This window comes from Cajanus cajan, chromosome 6 (assembly GCF_000230855.2).
Source record: "Cajanus cajan strain Asha chromosome 6, NIPB_CcT2T_4, whole genome shotgun sequence".
NCBI classification, from domain to species: Eukaryota; Viridiplantae; Streptophyta; class Magnoliopsida; order Fabales; family Fabaceae; genus Cajanus; species Cajanus cajan.
The window spans coordinates 59,277,050-59,288,802 of record NC_138522.1 but is presented as its reverse complement, the minus strand read 5'-3'; the positions used below and the strand labels follow the sequence as shown (position 1 = coordinate 59,288,802).

The 11,753-nt window shown below is 27.6% G+C and overlaps 1 protein-coding gene across 1 annotated transcript; it reads right to left on the bottom strand.

Annotated features, from left to right (window-relative positions):
- Positions 1 to 941: 941 nt before the first annotated feature.
- LOC109796437 (glutathione synthetase, chloroplastic) lies at positions 942 to 11,753 on the bottom strand. Its single transcript, XM_083059137.1, has 12 exons — positions 11,421 to 11,753; positions 11,169 to 11,338; positions 9,929 to 10,004; positions 9,065 to 9,195; positions 7,777 to 7,899; positions 7,599 to 7,701; positions 7,304 to 7,386; positions 7,029 to 7,098; positions 3,606 to 3,727; positions 3,373 to 3,512; positions 3,086 to 3,278; positions 942 to 3,005 (listed from the first exon to the last, which is right to left on the bottom strand). The coding sequence occupies exons 1-12, from the start codon at positions 11,640 to 11,642 to the stop codon at positions 2,882 to 2,884; spliced, it is 1,557 nt and encodes a 518-aa protein (XP_082915263.1). The 5' UTR covers positions 11,643 to 11,753; the 3' UTR covers positions 942 to 2,881.

Below are 11,753 nucleotides of genomic sequence, written 5' to 3'. Positions count from 1 at the left end.
AATCGTTATGAAATAATATGTAAAGATAAAAATGAAAAGTAAGTTTAAATTATAGTTTTAATTAAATGTAATGATAAGGTTAACTTTAAAGCCACCCAACATGTAAAATGAAGAAATTATTCAATTATAACGTTTTCTATATTTAATGCAGGTTGAAAATATTAAATAATAAACATAAATATTTGTAAGTTTTAATACAAAATTAATCTTTTTATTGATTATAATTAAAATAATATTTGTTTATGTAATAAAATTCTATGATTATTTTATTGATTATAATTAAATTTTATATTAGAATTGTAATTAATAATTAATGTTATATATTAATTTTTATTATTATTTTAAAATATAATTACTTATGCATTTATATTTTTTTAAAAAAATTAGTGTATAGTAACTATTTCTAAGTAATTAAACCTTTCATATTCAGTCTACCACTGTCTAATTTAAATACATTAATTTAACCCATGGTTTTACACATTAATTTATGAATATTATATAATTGTTATTTTCTATTATTATTATTATAAAGTAATGTATAAAAATATTTTTGAAAAATAAAAAATACATGAAATTAATAATTAATTTTTTTAACATATTATTTTATAAAATATGCATTATATAGGGGTGAGCAACGGGTGGGTTTGGTCGGGTTCGGGTGAAAAATGTCCAACCCGTTGTAAACCGACTTTGAAAAAATGTGACCCATATCCGACCGACTGAGCTTTCGATTTGAGGCGGTTCGGGTTGAAACGGATTTGGATTTAAGCGGGTGGGTACAATCGGGTTTGAATTTTTTTGTAGACCAATTTATCTTAACGAATATGAAGCTTAAAACGATAAAAAAATATTTTTAAAATAGTGTATAAAAATAGAATGAAGGTGACAATAGATGGTGTAAATAGATTCGTAGTTGAAACATTTACAAACTAAAGAAGCAAAAATAAAAGATAACAAAATTCATAGTTGTTACATGGAAAAGAAATATAAAGTTAGATTACAAAACCATAAGAAATCACAGTCACACAAAATGTACTCAAAATGGAGATAAGAAGATGGAAAAGAAAAACAAAGAAAGAAGCAAAAAGATAACTCTAAAAATGGACTAGTGTGTTGAGAAGTTGAATGAGGAAGGAGAAGACAAAATAAATATCTAAATTATGAGAAAAAGGAAAAAAATAAGTTACAAATTGATGGTTATATTATACTTGAAATAAAGACTTTTAAATTTGGACCATTGTTGTTTAGTTATACAAAAGTAATAAAAATTTAAACTTATCTCATTTTCGGTTGGGTTCGGTTTTTAGCAGATTTAAAAATTCAAAACCGAACCCGCCCAATATAACCCGTATAAAATCAAAATTTTAACCTGATTTACCCATAAGACCCGCCCGAATCCACCCAAAAGCAATATTTTTTTTCGGATTTTTCGGGTTCGGTTCGGGTGTCGGTTTAATGCTCACCCCTACAAATATCTGTGCATCGAGTACATAACACATACTAGTCCCAAAAAAAAAATACCACATACTAGTTGCAATAAATTTGAAACAGTAAGTTATCTCCTGTAATTGATGATTACGATGCTATAACATGTCGCATTGTATTTTTTCATTTTATTCTTTCTATTTATTGATAATTTGAATTTTAACATTTATTACTAACATCTCTTAAAATAACATTTATTCTAACATCTCTTAAAATAACATTTATTCTAACATATGATTATGGAGAACTAGGTTCGTTTTCATTGCAATTGGTGACTATCTTTTTAATATTTTTTTATCTTCAAAAAAAAATCCATTTCAATTATAAATTTTATTATTTATTTTATCTAAATTCTTATATTGATTGTACATCATATAATCATGTATATATTTCATTTTCTGTCAATTTAAATTTTAAACATTTATTTTGCCGTATTATTGTTTCCTTTTATAATTTATTTTCATTATTTTTTTTTACTTAAAATTTTGCATGCATTGTAATTTATGTATTTGCCCTGGTGACAATTCTCCATGCATTAAAAAAAAAAGCAACACATTTGTAACATGAGAGTGCATTTACATATTAAACTTTCCTTTCATCTGTCTTTACCACAAATTCATGTTTAATCCATAACAAACATGAATCATCTATATCATGAGATTACTGATTCAATTACTTGATGTGTATGATTATAATTGTTTTAACTTCAATTACTTGATGTCCATTAAATTAGTAAACAGGTTTTTTTTTAAGAATAACACTAGTATATTGTACCTAAGTTTTGTTTCATAATAAGAAACCTAGTCTCAAACTACTAACACTATACAGTTTTTTAAAATAAATTGATCAATAAAGAAAGACATAATTAATTAATGGACAATACTTAGATACAACGCTAAAGATTTAATACTATTCTGCGAATAAAATCATACTTTCACCTTAATAATATGTATTGTAATTTGATGGGATTATACATTGTGCATATTACATATATAAGTGAAAACTCAATTTTGATAATAAAAAAAAATAACATTAACAATATTTATAGTAGTACTTATATGTTTTATCCATAATTGGTAAACCAATATTGCAAAGGCTTTTAATAAATAACCAAATTATGTGTTAACACAACATTTTTCGTATTTGGACAAAATAAAAAAAGTCGTTGTGTACAGTTTTAGGAAGCATTAACAGATGTTACGTAATTATATATAAAATTTTATGGGAAAAGGAAAAAGAAACTAGGTATTTTATGGGAAAAGGAAAAAGAAACTAGGTGTCCTTTCTTTTAAAAGCAAAAGACTTAAAAGAAGATATCATTAATATGTAAACCATTACTTACGTAATGTTTTGAATTACCATAATAACTAATAACCTAAGGTGTTAGACTGTTAGCTCAAGTTAGGTATACACTATCTAACACTGCAAAACCAGCTGCAACCCCACCTTCATCAGATGATGATATTTTTGTACGCATCAAATGACCACTTTGTTTGTTGATGATAACCTTATCCTTATTCCTGCATATTCCAATGCATGATATCAAGTTTATGCAAATTTAAACTCAGATCTATCATAGACATGTGGTCAAACAATGTACCTTAAATATGTGCTGAATATCCCAAGTTCTGAAATGGCATGTTCTTTATGCCAACGACCATCACGCATCAAAACTGCTTTAGAAATAGTTGGGAATATCCTCTGCATAAGAATATAAGCTGCGTCTTCTTGAGAATCTGCTTTCTGCAATTTTAGGAGGGTTTCCCTCACATCATCACCATAAATATTGTTTCCTGAAAAGTAATTATAGTTCGTATGATAAATTTGTTCCACTCTTTTTTATTTTTCGATAAAGTAGGTTAAATCAAAGTTTAGGTGGTACAATACCTCCTCCCTCTCTTTGGGGCTTCATCACAAATAATTCAGGACTTTCAATTGCTTTTCCAACAATATCGAAGTCATCCAAACTCCACAACCCAGCAAAGCATTTACGCAGTTTGGCAACGTCTTCTTTGTTTTCAAGGAACCTGCTTACAGTTTTGATTCAAAAGATTTAGCGATAGAATTGCTACCTCTCGATCAAAGGATGGAAGGTATAAAGAATGTTAATTAGAAGATACCTCTCGAGAACACCGGGCTTTGCAAGTTCCTGTTGAATCTTTTTGGAACCAACCAAATGATAAGATATTGAAGGACATTTGACAGCACAAGATTGTTCCATCAGTAGCCTGGCTCTCCATTCCTACATATTGAGCAACATAGACCATAAGAAATCATAGTTTTACGCAAACAAAAAAAATAATCAACAAAAGTTGTCTATTCAGACCGGCTCATCTAATATAACCTATATCACATGCCAACACATTTTTCATTCCAGTCCTATCGTATAAACTTTTACTAATAAATTTATGGCTTAAATATATTTTTAGTCCCTCAAATTAAAGATAAATTTATTTTTGGTCCTTCAAATTTAAAACTATTATTTTTAGTCACTGTAATTTCCAAAAATCTTGTTTTAGTTTCTTAGATCACCAATAACATATTTAAAATTGACTAATTAAGATAGTTATGAAATATCAATCAAATTTAATGTGATATTTTCACTAATAGAAATACCAATAAGGAGATTTTATGCAATAATGTTTAATAAATTTCTTAACAAAATTTGAATATAAGGACTAAAATAAGATTTTTTGAAATTACAGGAACTAAAAATAACAATTTTAAATTTACCTAAATTTATTTTCATCAAACTTATTTAAATTGGTGAAAGAAATTTATAAACTCTCAAATACACACCGTAAATCATCACAACAAATTAACTTTTATATAACGAGTTATTACAATGTTTTAATATAAAAAAAAAGATTGTTATTTACATTATAAAATTGCCGATATAATAAATAATAATAGAAATAAAGTAAAGTGTAAAGATTATAAAAAAAAAAGTTAATTTTTTTACACTGGCTACCAATTATATCCTTTAATTATATCATGTCACTGTTAAAAGTAAATGTGTTTACAGTGACATGACACAATTAAAGAATATAATTGGTTGTCAGTTTAAAAAAACTTTAAACTACCGGTATATAAGTGATTAACTATAAAAAGAAACTAGTAATAGAAATTTATCATCTATGATCTTGTCAAATATAAAATTTAAATAATAAAAAAAATCATTATAGCCCACGAGATAGCTTAGCCCATCATGGGTAAGCCCATTTCGAGACAATACAATTGAAGGTTAACAAAATGAACCCAAGTCTAAATTTTCACAACCCAATCCAATCTGTGCATTGGACTTATGTAACACCCATTTTAATATTATTTAGGAATGTATAAAAAATTCAAATATCCATAATCAAATTGATCTATGAATTTTTTTAAAGAAAATCTGAATCAATCTATTTTGCAAAATTGATTTGGTCATCCAATCCGTTTTTATCAAATAGATCAGTTTAATTTTAAAAAAATTAATTTATATATAAATATAAAATAGATAATAATATCACACCAAACTAATCTAATTTAAAAAAAATTGAATTGATATAATTTATAATAAATAAATAAATTAAATAATCCACTTTTATAAAATAGATGAATTTGATTTAAATTAGATTTCTTAAAAACCCACTCCAACAACACTCCTAATAATATAGTCCAGAAGTCTAATGTTAACTTGATTAGCCGGGAGACAACATTTTTTTATTTTTATTGTTGGACTATATTAATATCAAGGTGAAATTTTCCAAGTCTGATCCAGACTTTGGAGGGGTTGCAGACCAAACATGCTAATCTATGGGCCACTAATTTTTTAAAATAAAAAATAATAAAATTTAATTACTATAAACTATAAAAAGTGTAAATTGTCATTTGTATTATAAAATATTAATTTGATTAAATATTAATATATTAATAGAAATAAAATAAATTGCATCAGTCGTAAATATAAACAAGTATTAAATACTAAAAGGAATACTCAATATTCTTAAAATGTTAACTTTAAATGGATATTAACAACACATTAATATTACCATTTATAATTTTACTAATTATAAAATATTAAATAATAAATCAGCCCAATCAATCGCGGACTAAGTTGACTAACCCACTTCAGACCAATAAAATTTCTTGTCAGACCGAACCAACCAAAATAACTTAGACTCTTCTTTTTTTTTTAAGAACACCTCCTTTATATTTTTTTTTAAAATTATAAAATATTGTAGTTTTTTTTTAAATCTTCTATTTTTATACCTTTAATTTTTAATTTGCTCCTTTCTTCTTCTTTTTTACACACTTTTTTTTTTTTAGTTTTCACATACTACCAAAATAGGAAAGATGAAGGAACGACAAGGAGGTACATGTAAAAATTAAAAAAAAAAAAAAAAAAGAGGAAAAATGTGTGAAAAAAAAATATTAAATTAAATGTTATGAATGTAAAATTAAAAAATTAAAAAATAAAAATAAAAAAAACTAAAAATATTTTAAAATTTTAATTTCTTTTTTTTTAAAAGGTGGTATATATATCATGAACCAATAACTTATCCTTAAATTTTCACAACTAAACCCAATTCTTGCGAACCCATATTATACTGAGCAATCATCAAAAGATTTTTTTATGGACCCAACTATTTTTAGGGCCCAAGATATTATTTATATCTATCTTCATAGAAAAATTAGGCTCATGATATATATATATATATATATATATATATATATATATATATATATATATATCTTTTTTTTTATAAGTATACTTTCTTTATTTTTTAAAAAAAATTATAAAATATTCTAGTTTTTTTCTTCTAATTTACACCTCTAATAATTTGTTACTTTCTTCTTCTTTTTTACACTTTTTTTTTCTGTTTTACTTTTCACATGCTAGCAAAATAGGTGGGATGAAAGAAAGATAAGGAGGTGCATGTAAAAATTAAAAAAAGAAAGAAAGATGTGTGAAAAAAAGTAATAAATTAAATGTTGTGAATATAAAATTAAAAAATAAAAAATAAAAAAAAATTAAAATTTTAATTATTTTTTTAAATAGGAGGTATACTTATAAAAAAAAAGGTGTATATATCATGAACCAAAAACTATTGTTCGTAGGGCCCAAAACGCTAAGTATAAAGCTACGACGGGGTGGCTCACACACTCGATGATCTACTTCTACTTTACCTTATTTCAGAAATTGCACCAATTTTTTTTAATGAAAAAATATGAAATAGCATTCCTGGTCTAAATAGGTGCCTAATGAGTTACAAAAGATGGCCTCTGGCCAGATTGACTTCATTTCATAGGTACTCTATAACACCTTTTATCATGTAAATCCTAAAAGAAGTTTAGTTAGCAGATAGCTTAATTAAATATTAATTGACAATATAGTACCATTTCATAACACTGAGTGAGAGACACTCTTTTTGGTCATGCCAGATTCAGTGGCCTAACCCTCCTAATTCTCAAGTAAATAGAAAACGAATCAGACGTTTCTATACATTGTAAAAACACGGTTTTTATGAACAGAAATAAACTGATTTCAAGTCACTCACTGATTCGGAAGGATAGTCAGCTGGTGTATAGCCAGCCCGGAAATAAATTACTGAAACTGCTTCTCCATCCCTGCAAGTGCCAACAAATACTTTTCTACTGTCAGAAATATTAAGTCTGATTGGATATAAGTTTAAAAAAAATTATTATTTTTTATTATTTTTGATAGAATAACTCTAAAAAAATCGCTAATCTTGTATTAAAAAAGACCCAAAATATAATTAAGCCACAAGCTCATAGCTGAAAGTTAATTCTTTTATGGGTAAAGGCTACATACACAGAAAAAGTTCCATCTGGTAGAATTTCCCCTTGTTGATCAACTTCTGCCAACGTTTTCCGTATAGTTGTAATATTATACGTGTCATAACATTAAGGACAACAACAACAACCCAAAAATATGTACCAAATATTTAAAAACTACAATAGTTTTATTTACATAAATAAAAGCATTAAGCATCTCTTAATATTCTTTGGTATCACATTTAGTAGAACAAGTTACTATACAAATAAATGGGTGTGGGAATAAAATGAACGTTTTTCCTTTTGTATTATTGTAATTAATAATAAATGATATCTTTCATTAGAAAAGGATATCTTTCACTTAGAACTGCAGAAACTAAATGCTGGTCATACATGTTTCGTTCCTCAGCCTGAACCACAATCATAATCACAGCCCTGCATGTGGATACATATTAGAAAATATAGCAGTGAACCAAAAACATAAGGGAATTATTTTTTCTCTGAACTGACCTAGGGTTATTATACTCACTCCAAGCTTTAGCCAAGGCTTCTGCATACTGATCGAGAGCACTGTTTGCAAGAATCCTTTTGGAATCTAGTCCAAGCAATTTTCCATGACGAGAAAGTATGTATCTAGAAAATGACCAACAAATATAAAGATATTTCTTCAAAAGAAATTTTCTTAAAACGAAAATATATTACCAACAGAGTTCATATGAATAACTTCAAGCATAGTTATTTGTCCTTTATAGCACAACAAAGTGAACAACCCCAAATCGGCTATTGCAGAACAACAGTTAGCTGTTAAATAAAAGAGTATAGATATATATGCAAGATAAATAATTTTTAGGGTTAATTATTAATTTCGTTCCTGTACATGTGTCAACTTTTTGTTTTAGTTTTTATACCTAAAAATTCTATATTTTTATGTTTATGCAAACAATTCATTTTACATATTTTAAACCTCGTGTCTCTATTTTGTAACTTTTTACACATTAAATAGTAAATACCGTAGCTGCAACATAAATAACTTTTTAATGATTTAGACCTTATACAAATATATAAATAAAAGAGAATTTGAAAATCAATGGGATCAAATTTGTTTAATTTTTAAAATAGAGGATTTTAATTAGATAAAAAAAACTTAAGAGTCTAAAATAAGATATTATCCAAACTAAAAGAAAAAAAAAATTGCAATTTATTCAGAAAAAAAAACGATAATTGAACAAATGTGTACAGTGTACACTGAGCAAAGTCAATAACGAGCTGCATAGGTGAACAAGTTAGCAAAGGACGTGGCTGAGCAGTGGGCCAGAGGGTCAGATCGGACGTTAATTCAAAACAGAAGTTGGGATTTTTGCATAAAGGAATGAGAAAGAAGGGTGTTACACCTTTCATATTTTCTTAAACAAAATATAATAACTATAAACATTCACCCCATTTTTAATCCGAGGTCATGGGTAAAAAAGGTAGATATATATAATAAAAATAAAATAGGATAAAAAATAATAAATATGACAAAACATGGGAGAGAAATAAAAGGACAGATGAGATAAAAAATGGGATTTAAGTTGGCAGAATTCACACACGTACAGTCAACAAACTCAACTAGACTTCTAGGTAAATAGAAAAGAAAGCGAGTGTATGTTAAAAGTATCAATGAACAATGAGAGTTCACATATTTAATTAACGTACACAAAATCAAAAACCCATAACTGCAATGAAACAAAGATCTCTCAAAACATCATAAGTTAGAGATGATAGCATATATAGTATGTTAATTTACTGTAACACTTACCTATGAAGTTCTGTCACAAGATTACTAAGACTGGCGAATGAAGAGGAAATAGTGTTCAGTTCTACTTGCAAAAGTGATTTAGTCTTTTCATCAAGCATATAATCTGAACGATGCAGCCCCAATTGTATTTCCTATTAAATTACGGCAGAAAAAAAACAATATCTGTCAATCCCCTTTACTCCTTTCTTCAAGAAAGGAGGAAACCAAAAAGAGTAAAGATAATATTACATGTAAGATTTTTGTTTTCTATAAAATGTTTTGCAACAAACATACATTGGTTGGAATTTCTAAAACAATTACACTTTATCTCCCAGTGAGAATATGAGCACAAAATGAGTTCCTCAGTACTGGGAAAAACTCAAGTCTCACATCGACAAGAGATTAGGCAATTGAATAATATATAAGTGGAAAACAACCCTCACCTTACAAGCTGGTTTTGTAGGGTTGAGTTAGGTTTAATCCACTATTCTAACATGGTATCAGAGCCATTTAGATCCACTTTAAAAATGGGTCACCCACCATTGATGCATGCCTCATAGGTATGAGGGGGTGTATTGGGAAAAACCCAAGTTCTGCCTATCCTAGATCATTAAAAAAGGGTCACCTACCATTTATCCACGTACCAAGCTCAATAGTGCTGGACGTGAGGGGGTGTATTGGGAAAAACTCAAGTCCCACATCGACTAGAGATTAGACAATTAAATAGTGTATAAGTGGAAAGCAACTCTCACCTTACAAGCCGGTTTTGTAGGGTTGAGTTAGGCTTAATCCACTATTCTAACACTCAGAATAAATTTTACAACAAAAATAAACACAGATATGTTCGTGCTCCATTACAAATGTACTATACTAATACACACTTACCTCTTTTTTGTTGATTTGTAGCATCTTGGAATGAATATCCAAAATCCTAGAGGTGAATTCATCCGCTTTCTTAGTTCTGCATTTAGAAATAGAGAGAGACACGAGACATATATAATCAAAATTGCATAAACTAAACTTAAAATAAAAAGAAGGAATGAAAGAAAGAAAGGAAACCACTTATAATAAGTAAAACCTATCTATACTAACTTCATGTCTTTCACTGATTTTATTTAACTGTTTTCGATATAACTAATTTTCATGTTTTATGACTGCTCTTATTATTTTAATTTTTTTTTTATTAAATGCAAGGCATAGAGTATATATTTTTTTATCTAGTTAGATTTATACTATTATTATTTAAAGAGCTAACTACTTCGTTAACTGATTTTCATTTTATTAGAATTATTTTACTCCCTAACATTTACAATCGCAAATGTTTTTAATTTTTTTATTGGATTTCATGTCTTTCTCTTATTTTATTTGTTTATTTTGTTAAACTGCTTTGTATATAACTAATTTTCACATTTTACAACTGCTATTGTTATTTTATTTTATTTTATTTTTATTAAATGTAGAGCGAAGTAGTTCCTTTTAGTTAAAATTTATATCTATACATAAAAAAATTTATTTATTTTCGTGTATATATATTATATGGAAAGGAAAACACACGTGTTATTAGAAAATGTCCAATCAAGTGTCATCTTCGATTTCTATAATTTTTTAAAGAGTAATTCATGCCGTAAAACCAACTGAACAATTTGAATACAAAATAAGTAACTCCTCTAGATTATTTATAATAAATAAATAAAAATATAGCCAACGCCCTGGAAAAGAAGAGGTATCACTATTTTCTTTATAATTTATTTTAAATTTAACATGACACTATATATATATAAAGGAGAGATACTCCAAGTATAACCGTTTATAATTTTTTTGAAAAAATGTTATCCATTAAATGAGATAGAATAATTTTTAAAAATTTATAAATTTAATCTGTGCATTAAAAATTTAAAATTTATCAATTAGATCATTAAAATTTAATATAGTGCATGAGTTATATATATGTGTGGGAATGAATATGTTTAGGAATAAAAGATATAAAAATAAAATAAAATATCTCCGGTGAAAATGCTGGATTCCATTGAAAAGTTTTAGTGTGAAACTTAATTAAAAATATGAGTTATGAAAATATTATTTTTATAAAAAAAATTTAAAAAAATAACAGTAGAAGACAACGCACCTGAAGAGTGATTCGTGGAGAAACGTGGCATCGGAGCTTACCCGATGAACAAGGTGATTGAAAATAGGAGCCAACTCAGAGGCTTCTCTCCACTCTTTTTCTGGAAACGGCGCTGGTAACAATGCAAGCGGTGCATGCACCAATCCCACGCCAGGAACGCTTCCCGATCTCTGCAATCGGAGTTACATAAGAGTGGTAAAAACCACCGCCAATTCAATAACGTGCAAATAAACAAAACAGAGTGAGAGTGACCTGAACTGATTTGTCTCCAACAATGAGGCCGTGGAGGGAGCTCCAAACGAGAGCGTCGTAAGCGATGGTGTGAAGGAGTTTCTCATCGAGAGCATGGTAATCCAAGAGCTGAGACATAGTGAATTTGGGAGAAGAAAGATTGTGATTGTGATTGTGATTGCGATTGAAGGTAGAGAGTGGTGAGAAATAAGGGAAGGTGGTGGATTTATAAGGAAGTCTCATAGCATGCGACGCAATTAAAGCCCGCGCCCATATTTTACTTTTCGATTTCCTTATTTCATTTACCTTTTTCTCTTCTTTTCTTATTATGGAAAGGAAGAATATGCACAACTT